The sequence below is a fragment of the Aedes aegypti genome, chromosome 3, assembly GCF_002204515.2.
Source record: "Aedes aegypti strain LVP_AGWG chromosome 3, AaegL5.0 Primary Assembly, whole genome shotgun sequence".
NCBI classification, from domain to species: Eukaryota; Metazoa; Arthropoda; class Insecta; order Diptera; family Culicidae; genus Aedes; species Aedes aegypti.
Window position 1 is genome coordinate 350,335,475 of NC_035109.1, and position 19,822 is coordinate 350,355,296.

At 40.9% G+C, this 19,822-nt stretch overlaps 1 protein-coding gene across 1 annotated transcript in view; it reads right to left on the reverse strand.

Moving 5' to 3' along the window:
• Positions 1 to 7,974: 7,974 nt before the first annotated feature.
• LOC5578124 overlaps positions 7,975 to 19,822 on the reverse strand; it is a 51,881-nt gene continuing 40,033 nt past the window's right edge. The window contains exons 4-5 of the mRNA XM_001656773.2: positions 12,791 to 13,112; positions 7,975 to 9,756 (exon numbers count right to left, since the gene is read on the reverse strand). Of these exons, the coding sequence (XP_001656823.1) occupies positions 8,928 to 9,756; positions 12,791 to 13,112 (1,151 nt within the window). The 3' untranslated portion in view covers positions 7,975 to 8,927. The remainder of the gene's footprint in view (positions 9,757 to 12,790; positions 13,113 to 19,822) is intronic.

Consider the following 19,822-nt stretch of genomic DNA (forward strand, 5'->3'; position numbering starts at 1 on the left):
GAAAATTGTCTGAAAAACGAGCATCCTTCTATGTGTATGCAATTTCTAAATATCGCATAACTAGCTCCTATTGTAAGTTCATAAAACGCAAGCACAGTGCGGTGGTCAAATTCCGAGCTAAATTGTATCTCATGTGACTTATCATGTAACTTATCCTCCTGAGCAATTTTGCCGAACACATCATCCTTCTATATGCTCACAATCTTGAATTATCGCATAATTAGCCGAAAGTCCAAACCGACGCCAACGCCACGCGGTGGTCGAGTTCTGAACTGAATTGTATCCTTTGTGGAAGTCCTTATCCTCCTGAGCAAGTTTGCCGAAGACAGCAACCTTCTATGTGCTCGCAATCTCGAGTTATCGCATAATTAGCCCCTACTGGAAGTTCATATCGACGCTAGCGCCACGCGGTGGTCGAGTTCTGAACTGAATTGTATCCTATGTGGAAGTCCTTATCTTCCTGAGCAACTTTGCCGAAGACAGCATCCTTCTATGTGCTCGCAATCTCGAGTTATCGCATAATTAGCCCCTAGCGGAAGTTCATATCGACGCTAGCGCCACGCGGTGGTCGAGTTCTGAACTGAATTGTATCCTATGTGGAAGTCCTAATCCTCCTGAGCAACTTTGCCGAAGACAGCAACCTCCTATGTGCTCGCAATCTCGAGTTATAGCATAAGTAGCCCCTACCGGAAGTTCATATCGACGCTAGCGCCACGCGGTGGTCGAGTTCTGAACTGAATTGTATCCTATGTGGAAGTCCTTATCCTCCTGAGCAACTTTGCCGAAGACAGCATTCTACTATATGCTCCCAATCTCGAGTTATCGCATAATTAGTCCATACCGGAAGTTCATGTCGACGCTAGCGCCATGCGGTGGTCGGGTTCTGAACTGAATTGTATCCTATGTGGAAGTCCTTATCCTCCTGAGCAAGTTTGCCGAAGACAGCAACCTTCTATGTGCTCGCAATCTCGAGTTATCGCATAATTAGCCCCTACCGGAAGTTCATATCGACGCTAGCGCCACGCGGTGGTCGAGTTCTGAACTGAATTGTATCCTATGTGGAAGTCCTTATCCTCCTGAGCAACTTTGCCGAAGACAGCATTCTACTATATGCTCCCAATCTCGAGTTATCGCATAATTAGCCCCTACCGGAAGTTCATATCGACGCTAGCGCCACGCGGTGGTCGAGTTCTGAACTGAATTGTATCCTATGTGGATGTCCTTATCTTCCTGAGCAACTTTGCCGAAGACAGCAACCTTCTATGTGCTCGCAATCTCGAGTTATCGCATAATTAGCCCCTACCGGAAGTTCATATCGACGCTAGCGCCACGCGGTGGTCGAGTTCTGAACTGAATTGTATCCTATGTGGATGTCCTTAATAATTATGCGATAATAATTAGTCCATACCGGAAGTTCATGTCGACGCTAGCGCCACGCGGTGGTCGGGTTCTGAACTGAATTGTATCCTATGTGGAAGTCCTTATCCTCCTGAGCAAGTTTGCCGAAGACAGCAACCTTCTATGTGCTCGCAATCTCGAGTTATCGCATAATTAGCCCCTACCGGAAGTTCATATCGACGCTAGCGCCACGCGGTGGTCGAGTTCTGAACTGAATTGTATCCTATGTGGATGTCCTTATCTTCCTGAGCAACTTTGCCGAAGACAGCAACCTTCTATGTGCTCGCAATCTCGAGTTATCGCATAATTAGTCCCTACCGGAAGTTCATATCGACGCTAGCGCCACGCGGTGGTCGAGTTCTGAACTGAATTGTATCCTATGTGGATGTCCTTATCTTCCTGAGCAACTTTGCCGAAGACAGCAACCTTCTATGTGCTCGCAATCTCGAGTTATCGCATAATTAGTCCCTACCGGAAGTTCATATCGACGCTAGCGCCACGCGGTGTTCGAGTTCTGAACTGAATTGTACCTTATGTGGAAGCCCTTGTCCTCCTGAGCAACTTTGCCGAAGACAGCATTCTTCTAAATGCTCCCAATCTCGAGTTATCGCATAATTAGCCCCTACCGCAAGTTCATGTCGACGCTAGCGCAAGGCGGTGGTCGAGTTCTGAACTGAATTGTATTCTATGTGGAAGTCCTTATCCTCCTGAGCAACTTTGCCGAAGACAGCAACCTTCTATGTGCTCGCAATCTCGAGTTATCGCATAATTAGTCCCTACCGGAAGTTCATATCGTAGCTAGCGCCACGCGGTGGTCGAGTTCTGAACTGAATTGTATCCTATGTGGAAGTCCTTATCCTCCTGGGCAACTTTGCCGAAGACAGCATTCTTCTATATGCTCCCAATCTCGAGTTATCGCATAATTAGTCCATACCGGAAGTTCATGTCGACGCTAGCGCCACGCGGTGGTCGAGTTCTGAACTGAATTGTATTCTATGTGCAAGTCCTTATCCTCCTGAGCAACTTTGCCGAAGACAGCAACCTTCTATGTGCTCGCAATCTCGAGTTATCGCATAATTAGCCCCTACCGCAAGTTCATGTCGACGCTAGCGCAAGGCGGTGGTCGAGTTCTGAACTGAATTGTATTCTATGTGGAAGTCCTTATCCTCCTGAGCAACTTTGCCGAAGACAGCAACCTTCTATGTGCTCGCAATCTCGAGTTATCGCATAATTAGTCCCTACCGGAAGTTCATATCGTAGCTAGCGCCACGCGGTGGTCGAGTTCTGAACTGAATTGTATCCTATGTGGAAGTCCTTATCCTCCTGGGCAACTTTGCCGAAGACAGCATTCTTCTATATGCTCCCAATCTCGAGTTATCGCATAATTAGTCCATACCGGAAGTTCATATCGACGCTAGCGCCACGCGGTGGTCGAGTTCTAAACTAAATTGTACCTTATGTGGAAGCCCTTGTCCTCCTGAGCAACTTTGCCGAAGACAGCATTCTTCTATATGCTCCCAATCTCGAGTTATCGCATAATTAGCCCCTACCGCAAGTTCATGTCGACGCTAGCGCCACGCGGTGGTCGAGTTCTGAACTGAATTGTATCCTATGTGGAAGTCCTTATCCTCCTGGGCAACTTTGCCGAAGACAGCATTCTTCTATATGCTCCCAATTTCGAGTTCTCGCATAATTAGTCCATACCGGAAGTTCATATCGACGCTAGCGCCACGCGGTGGTCGAGTTCTGAACTAAATTGTACCTTATGTGGAAGCCCTTGTCCTCCTGAGCAACTTTGCCGAAGACAGCATTCTTCTATATGCTCCCAATCTCGAGTTATCGCATAATTAGCCCCTACCGCAAGTTCATGTCGACGCTAGCGCCACGCGGTGGTCGAGTTCTGAACTGAATTGTATCCTATGTGGAAGTCCTTATCCTCCTGGGCAACTTTGCCGAAGACAGCATTCTTCTATATGCTCCCAATCTCGAGTTATCGCATAATTAGCCCCTACCGCAAGTTCATGTCGACGCTAGCGCCACGCGGTGGTCGAGTTTCGAACTGAATTGTATCCTATGTGGAAGTCCTTATCCTCCTGGGCAACTTTGCCGAAGACAGCATTCTTCTATATGCTCCCAATCTCGAGTTATCGCATAATTAGTCCATACCGGAAGTTCATATCGACGCTAGCGCCACGCGGTGGTCGAGTTCTGAACTGAATTGTATCCTATGTGGAAGTCCTTATCCTCCTGGGCAACTTTGCCGAAGACAGCATTCTTCTATATGCTCCCAATCTCGAGTTATCGCATAATTAGTCCATACCGGAAGTTCATGTCGACGCTAGCGCCACGCGGTGGTCGAGTTCTGAACTGAATTGTATTCTATGTGCAAGTCCTTATCCTCCTGAGCAACTTTGCCGAAGACAGCAACCTTCTATGTGCTCGCAATCTCGAGTTATCGCATAATTAGTCCCTACCGGAAGTTCATGTCGACGCTAGCGCCACGCGGTGGTCGAGTTCTGAACTGAATTGTATTCTATGTGGAAGTCCTTATCCTCCTGAGCAACTTTGCCGAAGACAGCAACCTTCTATGTGCTCGCAATCTCGAGTTATCGCATAATTAGTCCCTACCGGAAGTTCATATCGACGCTAGCGCCACGCGGTGGTCGAGTTCTGAACTAAATTGTATCCCATGTGGAAGTTCTCGGTCCCTGAAGCAAGTTTGCTGAAGGCAGTACGTTCCTATATGGCCTGCATCTCATACAATATGGTGATGACTGCAGATTTCTGGACTGGGTGTACTGAAATTCCACGTGGCCAACATGGTCTCCTTCGTAGCAGATTCCCGGTGGCCACTGGAACCGGAACCGGTATTCCAGGTACTGATCAGAATCTTGAGGAGTATATCTTTCGAATGCGGCATAAATTTCATTATTCGGTTGATATTTCGCTGATTTATAGGGGTATACATTTCTGGGTCATAATGACCCCAGTATCTTATTAAGTTGTTTTTTTGTGGCGCCATCTTAGAATCACCTTAAGAAAAAAATTTTTTGGTCTTGCGCTTCGTTTCCACAAAATATTAAAAGTCAGGAAATTTCAGAAAGATCCGTTTGATAACAACAGAGATATTGCAGGTTGAAATCCGATTTTGGGTCATAATGACCCCAGTATCAAACTAAGGTTAAAACATCTTGAAAATTTTGGAGTTTTAAATTCAACAACTTAAACAACTTGAACACAAATGGAATTTCCGGCAGAATCGGATCGAATTCAATGTTGAATTTGTAGGTAATAAATTTGGTATTGTTTTCTCGTTTACCATCGGAAAATCAATCTCGCGACATACATTCCGGCCATGATTGAAAACAAACTTAATGATTCGCATGATGCCGGCACAAAGGCCTTTGGCCAGAGTCAAAGATCTTGTAAATTTACGTCTTTTAATATAGAATTGACACAAACCTTATATGTTCTTGTACAAAAAAATTGTTGGACGTAATTTTCGATTTAGTTTTATTCAAGATCATAGTAAGCTTTGCAATTTTGAACTGTAAATCAAAAGAAACATAAAATTGCGATGTAAACTCGTTTAAACATAATATGTTTAAGTGCCAATTAAATTAGGTCACTTGTAAATTTGATTATTTTAAGAGTGTAGAATATGTTTTTTCCATTGAAATTCGAACATTTCGACTCTAGAATAATTTTTAAACATGGCCTATGGGTTTTGTATGCAATTTATTAAAAAAAAAAAATGAGGTCCGAAAATGTTGTTTTTAGTGAGAAACGTTCTATGAAGAACCGTTTGGTGCTACATGAAAGAACATATACGCTGAAAAATATTCAATTTCTATCATGAATAATTCAGAAATTATATTTGAATTTTAAACTACGAAGCACCCATTTTTTATATTTTTTTCAATTATCACGGAAACAGAAGTTCAGGACAAAGTTTCATGATGGAAACTATTTTTTAAAGTTTGTCTAAAATCAGTTTTTGATCGATTTTCGAAATATACGTATTTTGCTAAAATAAATATGCGTTTATGATGAAATACAAATTATTGTGAACCATGAAAATTTTCATGATCTTTTCACTAGAAGTAGCCGTTTACGAGTTATTATATTTCTTATAAGTATAATGCATAAATTATCTCATTAACTAATTTAGTAAGTTATTCATGATTCTCCATGAAGAAAAACAAGAAGCCATGTTATAAGACATTTCGAATCATATGTTTTTTTATTTGTTTACCACCTTCGAAACTTCCTGGCGGGGAATCAATGCCAAACGCCGTAATTAAAAAGGTCGAAAGGACAAAAGGTCGAAAGACAAAAGGACAAAAGATCTCGAAGAACAAAAATAAAGGGGCAAAAGGTCGAAAATCTTGTTTCAAAGAAGGAAAAATTTCACACCAAGCAAGTAATTTTCGACATTTTGTCCTTTCACCCTTTTGTCTTTCGACATTTTGTCCATAAACCGTCTATGCAACAAACTTTTTAATCTCTTCTTGTAAAATTAAAATTTGTAGGTGGGGAAGAATTTATTTTACCTACTGGTAACATAAACCATGGAAACCGAGTAGAAACATGCCCAGAAAGAGACGTGAACGTCATTACTGATAAATATGTGATCAGTGCCATTCATATATCGAGCCAGTTTTTTGAACAATAATAATGAGCGGTCCGCCAGACAACGTCATTCGAAATGGCTTAGTCAAAGGAATATGACATATACTCTCGAAAACCTATCGTTCTTGATATAGAAGCAAAAGCAACTAGTAAAAACGGCCTGTTTCAGTATTTAATTTATTACTTTTTGCGTTACGCTTCAAATAACTCAAAAGTGGTTTTTTTCTAGTGAAGTGATAATGATAAGGGATCATCCATTAATTACGTAAGTGGTTATGGGGGGAGGGGTGTTTGAGATTTATTACGCATACAAATCATTTTGCATTTTAATTCACAAATCTACCATGGGGAAGGGGGTCAAAACACCGCCAAAATTGTGTAACGTAATGAATGGACGACCAGTTATAATTATAGTTCAGAAAGATTTAAATATTCTTGTTTGATTATCTTCACAAAAAAATATCATGAAAATTGACCAAAAGATTTTCTTAGAAAAAACTTTTTATTAATAAAGTCTCCATCACAAAACTAAGTCCCAAACATCTTTCTTATCTAGATCATACGGTAAAAATTTGAAAATATAAAAAATGTGGTTTCTTGAAAAATAATAAAATAATTTGCAGTGCATATATTATAGGGTACAGAACCACTTGGACACTTCCAGGATTCACTTTGGCATGGTTTTTTTTCTCGGCCGAATTGTCATAAACTTTGCAATAAGAAGCGCTTCAAAACGACGCAAAATTTATTTCAAAAAGAAGACGGTCGAGTCCTGGGACTGACCAATTTGGTATGGATTTCGCCTACAAGTTTGTTTACTTTTCGGATATACGGCTATTTGATTTTTTTTTCGAGCTTTGTATCTTCATCGAATATTTCTAATCTATAGAACTATCTTACTGAAGTTTCAATCTAGCTAAATATGAAATAAATTGAATTTTTCGAAAACAGTTTTATTTTGATTTCAGTATGCTAAAAACAGGCATGTTTTAGATTTCCTTTTTTTTGTTCTTAATCTTTGCTCAGATAGTAACTGCTATGCAAACTTTGGCTGCGTACGTAATCCCACTTGATTGACTTTACTACGCGCTCCCCGACAACCCGGATGGCGATTTTTAAGCTGAAAATATCGCCGAGCAACCAACCATTGGTGTGCGGCAGCAACTAGCGAACCCGATCACCTTGGAGTTCGATCATATTAGCGAAGAAAGAAAATTACACTTTTTTCTGCGCTGCTGCCTCCACAACTCATTCTCCGCAAGGCGATCTAGGTTGATGCCTCACTGCTGCCGCTGATGCACAGTGGTCCATAGCTGATCAAAAGTGAAAAATGCACTAAATCTCAATAAAATCTAGCTCAACCGGTTTCGTTCGAAAGAATAAACTCTATTCTTTGTCTTGAAGGTGTTTCGAATCCTACTTGAAATTTTTCTATTTGAGAGTGTCAGCATCAACAAACTTCAGCGATATTTTTGCAATAGGGTCCCAAAATTTTCAATGCAGTCTTTATTAGGGCTTTAGCACCTTCAATGTTGATATTGGTCTATAAACTTATGTTCCGGAAATGCCAAATTTTTGTTTCAGCAATAATTTCATTCTAAATACATTCGAAAATCATGTTTTGTCATAGAACTCTATTTGTTTTTTTCAACGAGGTACGTACTTTTGGTCAAAATTTGTGTGGAGTGCGGTCACTGTGTGCTGGTGGTGGTTGTTGTTCGGTTTCGGAATAGGGTCGCTCGATCGGTCACTGCTGCAGCACAGGGAGGAAAAACAAATAGAAGAATCGACGGCCGAATGGTGAAAGGGAGAGTGTGCGGTTCGGAGCGTAATTAGTACGAGAACGGGTTTCAGTTTTTATTAAATTTTTAATTTATTACTTATTACGATGAGTAAAAACCCCCTGTTTGTTGGGGGAAGTCAAAACTTTTACATTTTCAATGATTTTTTTTTTCTTCTGTCCAAAACATCGTAGTAATTTTATGATTTTTTTCATTTATAACAGCTCACCTTCGTGAGTTTCCATTTTGATTTGTTTCTAATGTTGGTCTTACTCGATGAAGAGCCTAACTTGGATTCATCCGAAAAATTGTAGTAGATTTTTCAAGAACAATCAAAATCACTACCCTAACATTTTACAGTCAAAGTGCTAATAAAAAGTGAGTTTTGTTTGTTGTCTTTCGCCTTTTTTTGTATTATCAAGTAAGATCACTTAAAATTATGCAGTTGAACAGTATTTACATTTTACACAAATATAAAAAATGTATAGTTTGGAGAAGAATAAGGCAGTAATTAAAGTTAAAATGTCGTTTGAAAACATAATAATACGTTTAAAAATATAAACATTTCAACTCACTTCAATTAGATAAGGAGTGCGTTTGTGTTTTTGTATTTATTTGATTTCATAATTAAATTAAATTAAAAACGACACAAAAATATCCACAGCATGTTTTTGTTCTCTCAAAATCTCGATTCTAATCGATTGGGCTTTCCCCGATCACGAGACGATGTTGGTTCGGTGTTGCTTTCGAGAGAGAGAAATTGATTTGAGAGGGGTGTTCTCGTGGGGGTGTCGCCCTGGGCCTGTTCGTTGTCTTTCAATGATGATGTTGGTTTATCGCGCGATTCATTGATTTCACTTTTCACTATGTTCGAACATATCGCCAAAAGCCCCGTTTGTTGGATGGTTTGATGCGGGGGTTCTAGCTTATCAAGTCTTTTTTTCTGTTTCATTCAAGAAAGAAGTTGATTCAGGGGGTGAGGCTAACGAGGGGCACAACGATAGTTTAGGTGTGTTTAAAAGTTTTTGATTAAAATAGTTCAAAAAGATCAAAAAGAAGGTCAGCTAGAAATTTACTAAGGTATAAATAGCCCCTCGCGAGTTAATAGGACTGGGCTTAGAAGAAACCGTCGCCAGTTGGGTCGTTGACCCATGGGTAGTTATTGGGGCAACGCACGCAAGTTTGCAGATTGATGGTTTCTCCGGGAACTTCCTTGGAGGTCAGTTTGCACGAGCTTGGCACCCAACAGGCTGGCTTGCCTTCGACAGCGCATTTCTCCCTCCATGGTTCGAAGTTCTTGACTTCGGATACCGTACGTGGGTTCTGGATCCACTGGATGACCTGAGTCATGGTGACGAAGTATACATCATTATGGTTGGACAGCACTTCATCGATCCAGTACACGAAGGCATCGAGGAATTCGGGGTTGTTCTTCAACCAGGCAGCGTGGAAATACAGACCCAGAGGAGCGCGATTCTGTTCGTAGTGGCGATCAAAGTTGTGGTTCAAGAAGTTGTAGAACTGATCACCGGTCAGGATGTTGGAGCAAGAGTCAACCATAGCGCATCCAGGCAGGTATTCGTCGTTGTTGGGATCCTCTCGGCGATCCAATTCGTTCATAACCATTTCCCAGACGGCGTGCGAACGGGTTGGGCAGCTCTGCAGATTACCGTGGCAGCGATGAGGCATACGGAAGTACATGGTGTAAGGCCATAGTGGCGGGTTGGACAGTGGAGCGGTGATGGTCGAATCGTACAGGAAAGCTTGCTCTTCCATCATAGTGAACTGATTGTTTCCTCCGACACGCAGGTATGGGGCACGGACTCCGACCACCGAGTTGTCCGTCAAGTTGGCGAACTTTTCGATGATGATACGCATACCGGCCATTTCCTTGGCCCAGTCATCGACGGTGGCGTTGGACCAGAAGCGTTCGTCATCGTTGTGACTGTGGATTGGATTGGAGAAAAAAATGAATTGTTTATTTGGTGATTCGGGTTCGCTTGGTCAACAAATATGAAAGTCATTTGAACTCTTAAATTTTACTGTAACATCATCCCAATCAATTGTAATTACGAATCTAGGATAGATGTTGAGTACTTCACCCAAAATTGTACTATTAAACAAGTAAAGTGCAGAAAAAGTGTGTGATAAAAGTACACGTTTGCATCGGATCGTCTCGACGTATTTGGTGCACTTGTTCCTTGAACTACTAATAAGTGTACCGAAAACACCATCAAAGTTCGAGCTGCTATCACACTCCTTGCATACTTTTGTGCAGGTGTAATTTGGGGTGAAATCAGCAATAATAAGCAACACATTAGCAACAATTCAATAAAATATGTTGACGGGAATTCTGTACTTGGTTGGACACGAAACGACATTCATAATATGTATTAAAAGTTATGGAAACATTCAGGTGCTTTATGCAAAACTACAGCAATACAACAGATGATGATACAATTCTTCTTCTTTACTAGTAAATTCACATTCACGACCCTTAATCATACGTTTTTCTCTAATTTATTCATAATTTTGTATACTGCACAATGTTTTGTCTTTTTTTCTTGATTTCTTGTTATTTCATTGTTGTAATCACTTTATTTCAGCACAATTCAACATGATTGTTTAGTGAGAAAATAATTTTTTTTCAACTCCTCTAGTGCCAGATAGCTCACCACAGTAGCATATCTGGAAAGAAACGTTTTGAGAGCTCTATTTGTAGCCAATAATATGCATGGCCGGATTGACTATCCTCATATTCTAGGGTGGTAAATTTGAACGTTCGTCACAGAACGTTCCGACATAAATCGTTATTGAAACCTCCTTTTCAACAAATTGTCTGTTCTCCATGTTAGGGGCGGCTCAAAGCATCGTCTGTTCTGCATGTTAGGAGCAGCTGATCATCGTCCTAGTTCCAGCGTGGGACTCTAAACAGTGCTGTGCACGATGGTCCTCCGGCGAGACGGGGGGTTGGTGCAGGCCTTACAAGCCAACCGTAAAAATCATCAGTACAGGAAGCTTATAATGTAAACTCGCACTGGAACAATCGGCCTAGACCCAGGCTCGAAAACGGACTAACGATTGGAAACTCGGATCATAGAACTGTAAGTTTTTCAATTTCTTGGGAAGTTCCCGCATTCTTTCCGAATTATTGAGGGTCCGACGTATGGAGATAGTAATACCATCTACCAGGGCTGCGGCAACAGGCATGAGCTGGACACAGCTTTTATCATGATGGGCAATAAGGACACTTTCTATGCGCAGCTGGAACGTGAATACGACAGCTGCCCAAGTCATGACGTCAAAATCGTTATTGGAGATCTCAACGCTCAGCTTGGCCAGGAGGAGGAATTCAGACTATAGGGAAGTTCAGCGCTCACCAGCCTACACGCAAAACCGGCCTTAGACTGATTGATTTCGCCGCCTCCAAGAACATGGCCATACGTAATACCTACTTCCAGCACAGTCTCCCTATCGGTACAGCTGGAGACCACCCCAACAGACTGAATCGCAAATCGACCATTATATATATCGTTTTGATTGATGGAATTATTGACGTCAGAACCTATTGCGGCTCAAACATTCATTTGGACAACTACGTTGTGATGTTTAAAGTGCGCCAAAAACTTTCCGTTGTGGACAACATTCGGTACCGACGCCCGCCACGGTACAATTTGAAACGACTCAAGCTACCCAAAGTCACAACTGATTACATGCAAAGCCTTGAAGCAGCGATGCCGGACGAGGGATAGATCACAGAAGCCTCTCTTGGGGACTGCTGGAGCAGTGTCAGAGCAGCCATTGGCAATGCAGAAGGTGCCATTGGTTGGTTCGTCGAGGATTGTCAGACGGTTTTGGATGAGAAGAAGGAAGAGCAGGCGATTATGCTGCAACAAGGCACCCGTCAAAATGTGGAACGATACAAACAGAAGCAAAGAGAGCAATCCCATCTATTCCGAGATAAAAAAGCCGCCTTGAAGAGTGTAAGTCCTACAAGAAACTCAATGCATCCCGCAAAGACTTTGTGCCCGAGCCGACGGATGAACGTGCGGTGATTGAAAGGTGGAAGCAGTACTACGATGGACACCTGAATGGCGCAGAGGAGGAAGACCAAGGCAGCATAATGAATGGCTTCATCAGTACGGCGGATGAGAGAGATGTGCCAACTCCCACAATAGTCAAGGATGCTATCAAACAGCTCAAGAACAATGAAGCAGCTGGAAAAGGTAGCATTGGAGTGGAACTTATTAAAATGGGCAAGGACAGGTTGGCCACTTGTCTACACCGATCGATAGCCAGAATCTGGGATACAGAACAGCTACCGGAGGAGTTGAGGCAGGGAGTACTATACCCATTATAGAAAAAGAGTGACAAGTTAGAATGTGAGAACTATCGAGCAAACACCCTTCTTAAATCAGCCTATAAAGTGCTTTCCTAGATCATCTTCCGCCGTTAAACGCCGCTAGTAAGCAGATTTGGGGGAAGTTATCAAGCCGGACGGGCGATCGACAACAGACCATGCGACAGATTCTCCAAGCCGCGATTATCAAGTTCTTACGCACCACCTATTCATCGATTACAAAGCAGCCTGTGATACCATCGACTGCGAAGAGCTATGGAAATTTATGGACGAGAATGGTTTTCCTGGGAAACTGACTAGACTGATAAAGCAAATATATTATATTAACAATATGAGTCACTCTCATTTATTTTTGGCGACGTAACGCCAGAAAAAAGAAGAATATATGAATATTTTTTCAAAACATTATGATGGGAAGCTTACTGCCGTTCTACGCATATTTGTCCCGCGGTCCATAAGCTTTACATAGAACAGGGACAGGTAGGCGTAGAGGGGCAGCTTATCATTTGTAACCACCCTTGATATCGAATTTCTACAATGTGAATTGGAAGGGCACACAGGACAAGTTTATAGAGATGCCACTGGTAAAAAATCTTTATCTCAAAAAAGCTAAACTTACGTGATCGAGTGCACGGCGATTTCGTGTCCCTTGCGGTGCGTCTCGGCCACGGCCGAGTAGTTGGTGTACTTGTGCGAGATGAAGTACGTCGCCTTGATGTCGCAGCCGTTCGGGTTCTTGCGCTTGCCGTTGAAGATCTCCTTGTACAGGTCGATGTTGTTGTTGTTGATGGCATCGTCGAAGGTGATGGTGATCATCATCGGGACATCCTTGGCCGGCAGGTCCCCGGGGATGGTGGTGCCGTCCTCGGAGCAGAAGCAATCGGGCAGCACGCACACGGCGGGGTCGCATGGTGGCGCGCGGTTGGGATCGCTCTCAATGTCTGTGAGGAGGAGCAGGAGGGAGAAGGAGAACATCAATGTATGTTGCGATTATTTGTCGTGTCGCGTGTTTCTAAGACAAGTCGTTTTCAGTTCAAGGTCTAACGCAAATCCGTAACGCAAGATTGACAGGCGTGCTGGGTTTAGATTTGTGGCTTGCGGTGGCGATGCCCTGGGCGGAGGAATAAGATGTAGCTGTGCAACAATGGAGAATGATTTATCGAAGCACTACCAGGGCTGACAGGGGTAACAACATTCATATTGGCGGCGGTAAAGATAATTCCCATAAATTTAACCGGTAGGTAAGTGCACAAATGGCTTTGAGTGTTGGGGTCCTACAGACAAAAGAAAAGCAATTTGTCGTTTGGACTGTAAGGGTATGCGACATGCATTTTTTCATGACGATACGGAACGAAGCGATACAAATATTTCCAAGGGTTTTCAAAGTTATTCCCATGATTCCAAAAGTATCTACAGAGGTTCTCAGGAGTTTTCAAGAGGCGCCTTGTTGTTTTCAGACATTCTCAAGAGCTTTTTAGGGCTTTCTAAGGTACGCTCTAGGGATTGTCAAGAATTGTCAATCACACTTTCAAAAGCGGTTCATAGTGGTTTCAAAGTTTCTTAAGGATTTCCAAAGAGCTCCTAAGGTATCTCTTTGTTTTTTTAGATACATAAAAATAGTTCCGAAGACCCCAAGTTCCCAAAGTTTGATAATGTTGCACTGTGTAATGTAATATAATGTTTCAGTTTTTGACGGAATCATTCAATATATCGCGCATACCCCTACTTTGTAGGCACTTAACGTGACGGCGAGGAGGCGGATGTGCGGCTAAGATATTTGAGAATTGCGCAAAAGCTCGCGGGCTCCACCCTTTCGATTCGCGATGACGACTGATTCGACGACATGCGATCGTGCATGTTCTGGTGCCTTCAATCCGAACCGGCACCACAGTGTTCCAATGCTGGCCAAAAGTAAAAAAAAATGAAGTTGTCAAAACATTTCATTAATATCTTTCCTTGCTTTCTCTAGTATTGTTTGATAAATCCCCAAATTTTAGAGATCAACTTGTGTATACTTCAAATTTTTACATCAGCCCAATTCGTTAAAATTAACCATCCTAAAATGTTCAGATTTCTTGGATGCTGGTCCTTTAAATCCGCTGTTTCTGTACAAAATCTCAATCAAACCTAGATCAACTTTTCTCATTCGACAGAATGAACCTTTATCTCTTTTTTGATGGTGTTTCGAACCGTACTTTAAATGTTTATCATTTGAGAATGTAAACAAGTGTACAACGTGAAACTTGATAACATTTCTTGTAGTTTTTCAAAGCAGATGTATGTTTCCTATATGGTATTTGACTTGAGTTGGTATGACGTGCCCAGTTTTACGTCAAGGTAGGAAAATTTTAACGATTTGAACATGTTTTCTCAAGTAACTTTCAAAAGGACATGTCTATCATTGAGAGGCTCTCTTTGTATGATAACTCTTAAAACTATAACTGAGTCACAGTAGCCTCTTCTGTTACATTTTTTAAATGAAACGCCAGTCAAGTGTCTTTCGATCTATAGTGAAAAATTTCCTAAAAGCTTCAGTATTGCATTATTATAATCGATATAGAGCGAGGGTGGAGATAATCTCTCATTGTTACATAGGTCATTTTGAACAGATACGCGAGATTCGTACGTTTGGCAAACTTTTGCATGGAATTATAGCCACTGTGCGGCGTGGCAACGGGTGATCGAGTCAGTGTTGTTTCGAAAGATTCTTGCTGCATTCTTTCGAAGCACCAGCATGCGATGACGTTTTTTTTTAATTGGTTTCGTGAACCGTGGCCATCCAAGACTCGGAGACGATCACCACGAGACGGGTGCGAAGTGCGGTTCTGCTTCACGCGGTAGCTAATTGGCTAGTGGCGGGTAGCGAGTGAATGTACGCTCGCTGGCTACCATGCGAGCACCAGAAGACGTCCTTGATAAGGTGGTTTTATTTCCTTGTATCTATGTTTGGATTGAATTATGGCACTTTGGCATGGTACCATCGTCGTTCAAGTACCTACTTGAAATCTATTTTTACAATTAGAGATAAACTTGTTCCCTACAGGAACAGTTAAAGAATTTTGCAAAAAAAATCTCGAGAAAAAAAAATAAGGAGGAATTTTTTCACAGTTTCCTTCAGTGATTCCTCTACGGATTCCCCAAAAGATTCCTTGAGAAAAGATTTCCTCAGGGGCATCTACAAGAAAAAGTTAAGGTTTTTATCAAGGAGTGTCAAAAAGGGTTTCGTCTAAACATTCAACCAAGTATGCTCAATATATTTTTTTAAGTATTATTCTAAGCTTCGCCTGTGGGAACAAAATTTGACAACTTGTGTAAAAACTCGAAAACCCAATTCATCGCCCACAAAACACTTCACAATGAAAGTGAATCGCTCTCGTTGCAAAGAAAAAGGAGAAGTGAGAAAAAAACACGGTCACACATTTTAGTTTCAAGGACAGCCACATCGAACCGGCTTCCTCCACGTTGACAACAAACATTCGTTACCGAAGTGTGAAATGAGCGGATTAGATTGCTTTCTTCTTCATCTTGCGAGCGTTCAGCGAACGCGCGTGCGAATTCACGGTTACCAGTTCGATTTGTTACGACTAGGGTGGAAGCACCGGTTTTGGACAGGCTAAGAGAAAATGTTTTTAAAAAATAGATGGAGAACCATACATGTATTGCAAACATGCCAAAGGAAAGGTTTCAATCCATATTTTGTACGAAAAAATGTGAGAACTGAGCATAAAGCATACTTTCGCCTTGAAAATCGCGTCAGTCAATATAGGCCAGCAGAACCAGTTTCAGCTAAATTATTAACTCCGGTTCATAAATTGACCAATCACATTGACTTCTTATTATGAGGCCTTCCTTAGCCGAGTTGTAAGAGTCCTCAGCTACAAAGCAAAGCCTTGCTGAAGGTGTCTGGGTTCGATTCCCGGTCGGTCCAGGATCTTTTCATAATGGAAATTTCCATGACTTCCCTAGGCATAAAGTATCATCGTACCTGCTACACGATATACGAATGCGAAAATGGCAACTTTGGCAAAGAAAACTTTCAGTTGATAACTATGGAAATACCCATTGAACACTAAGCTGAGAAGCAGGCTCTATCCCAGTGAGGATGTTATGTTTTTATTCAATTTGTTGAATCATTTCAGATGAATAAATAAATGTGTCTCTATCGTATGGATTCTAAGTTTAGTTCAATATGGTGTATAACCCACTAAGGCTACAATTGTCGCTATGACCAAAACCGGTGCTTCTACCCTACCACCGGATCCAATGGTTTTAGACTTGTTCAACTCGCACGCTCTGATAGCGTAGCCAATATTAACGACCTTATGCAAATCAGTGTTGCGAATGTCCAATATGTTAATAAGAAGTTTATATACGCAAGATCTTCTCTTCGGGTCATTGTGTCATCTGTGCTTAGTGTGGAATCCTTTGCGAAACTGATGATCGGCATAAATGTGGGGATACCGACGATAAGAAATTATTGTTTCTGGAGTCTTCCCGATCTGAACCTTGCCTGTTTTTTCATTCCAGAAATATCTGTAATATATCTTTAATGACTTCCTGATTCGGCTGGCAACACGCCGCCGACTATCATCATCACTACAACGGTTCAAGGGCTGAAAGTTGCCTCCTGGAACTCGTTGTATGACGATAGGTGAGTTTTATGTTTGCAGCGACACGCCCGGTTTCGCCAGACTAACCGGATTGAGTTTCAAAGGTTGTCTGCTTCCTGAATTTAGGCGTCGGTATGTATTACGATCGAATGACTTTCAATCGGTCTCATGAAAGTATAAACCAAAAAAGTGGAATAAAATAGAAGGGATTTTTAACGAACTCGTTCCGATTTAAAAGTACAAATTTGTTATTGAGTTTTAATTAGTTCAATTGATTAATACATAGAAACAAACCAAAACCCAGCTAAAAGTAGTTGAGTATAATTTTATTCCAAATCGAGTAATTGCAGTCTTTCATGAAAGAAGGAGATGGAATTTCATTTCGATTTTGTTGGGCAAAAGGTATCAGCACAAAAGAGATAGGCATGTTAGCGATGAAAGCCAAGGTAAAACTTCTTGTTTGAAAGGCCATTGAAAAAAACTGTAAAACTTCCTCAAAGCTGTAATGTTACTGCAGAAGTGTTAAATTTGACAGAACGGGTAAAAATTATCCTACACTTTTCAACTTTAAAATTTACGCAATTATTTGATTTGATGATTATTTTACCAGAATGTCGTTCTCCCAATAGCCCATTTCCCAATACTTTTGGTACTCACAATTGTCATAACCTAATACATTTAAAGGTGATGAACAAACAGATTACAAGCAGATGTTATTCACCCTTCTTTATTAGATTGGCAGTTCTTCCGAATTGCACCGTACTCAGCTTTTTTGGCAATACAGTGCCTTCCCAATTTTGTAAACAGCTGCTTTTGTCTACCCCCGATATTGAACACACTCGTTTCAAGCAACACATTGAACATTATTTTCTCCCCAAGTAACCGACAAGCATTTGAACCAGCATTCATCCAGCATTATATGCGTCTACACGGCGAAGCATCGTCAAATGTATATGCACCTATAGTGCTTTCTCATAGCAGGGTTTGGCAAAATAAAGGACTGCTTCAATGCTGCAACTTCAGGAACGTTGGATTTAGTTGTCAAACAAATTGTAACGCCTTGGTGCTGTGCAAAAAAAAAATTACCCATCCTTCTCTTTGTCTCTTCCTCATCCTGTGCATCTATTTTTATACATTTCGCTTTTGTTGTATTTTTGTTCCTTAATTTAATATTACGAATTGAAATGTCGACCTGATGATTGATAGAACTGGAGATGGTGACGCTACAGGATAGGCTACAGGTGGTTTGGCACCGAGCGGTGATTTTAGACCCTACTTTAGAAACCATTTGTTCGGATAGCTGCGTGTAATCTACGAACACTTCATCGATATCTACGAGACACAACGTATTATGTGCCTTATGGCAGACTTTCATAGAGTGCTAATACTAGCGCGCACTGAAAAACCTGTGAAAAACCCAACCGAAGGAATCGAATGATTAATTCTACCGGTGATACATACATTTGCTGCATATTTTTTGCTTTTAAAAACTAGAACAATGCTGCAAAATCGAAATATCGATGATTCAGCTGGCTTCGTATGGCTGCGATCATGTTTATTTTTAAAGTCCTCCACTTGATAGCAACATTTCTAGTAGCTGTCAAAACAGCTCACACATAATGGTTGCAGTATGAAAGAGACGGCATATTCTGTCGAATTAGTAACACATTGCATGTACTTGTCTTTCGTTGCACTCATACAGCAGTAATACAGCATTTCAAATGTCAGAGTCCGAAAACAGCCCGTGCCGTGAAAATGCTTGTTACCGACTTAGAGATTGAAAACAGCAGCGCCACTGCTATTTCAATGCGGCCTTGCAATCGAACTGCTTTGAAAGAGCAGCAAGCAGCCCAAATTCTGATAACAGGCTACTTCGCGGCTTATTTAAATGCTTATTGGTTACCTGGGTATTGATTATCTACCCCTCTATTGGCAGCTTCATATTTTACCGCAAAAGAAAAAAAAAATCAAATCGCGATAATTTGTTTTGCCCGGGGCTACGACTGTGATAATTGTGCTCTAGGTTCGGAACATTTATTAGTGCGAAATGTCGGATGAAAACATAAAATCCGATTTTGAGCATAACAGACTGAAAGCCATAACCTAGAAAATAACTTTTTGGTTTCTCGATATTTTTGCACAATTATTTCACGAGTTCTCAAAACAACTCTTCTAGTTGCAATAGATTTTATCATAATATTGTTGTAGAAATTTTTATCCAAAAAATATTTATATTGAATTCTTTCTGGAGCTCCCAATAACTTGACTATACAGTTTTCATGGATTAAATCAAGGATTTCTATCTTCCATGTGTCCAATGGTTTTATGATTACACAAAGTTGGAATCCACACGCATAATTGAGCTCAAAAATTGTTGCGAACCTCGTCAATAATTCAAAATTATTCTTGACAAAAAAATGACGCTTGTAAACTATCCTCAACCTTAGCCAGCGAATATAATGCTCGTGATAAAATATATATCTGGATGATTTATTGATTCAGTTTAGAAAACAAGAATTGAAAATATACCAAAATAAAAAAAAATAGTGTGTAGTTTTTAAACGGTGTTTGCAGTAAATAATGAATATTTTCTCTCTCGTCCTTTTCTTTTCATTCCTGACATTACATTCCAGCTATATTTTTATCATAATAAATAATGAAAACTTGAAGTATTTTCAATTAAGAACCTATAAAATCAAAATTTCAGGAAAGTCTAAAAAAATCCCACCAGAAACGATTCTCAATGGCTCCTTTATTCGAAACCAGCTTCTTTCAATAAGATATTGCTTTAAAGCTACATATTAGAATTCAAGAACATCCACAAATATATTTTGTATTTTGTACAACAAGTGTGCTTTTCAGATGGTGCTTGTACTCAGTACAAGCTGCTCTTAAGATAAAAGTTGAACTAAAGAAGGCCCAGATTTGGCAAAATAAAATTCACTCCATTTTGCCAAAATCGGTATGTGTTTAGTCCAGATTGATCAAATATACTCTTCTTTCGATTGCTTATCGTTCCTTTTAGTTCACCACACTGTCCC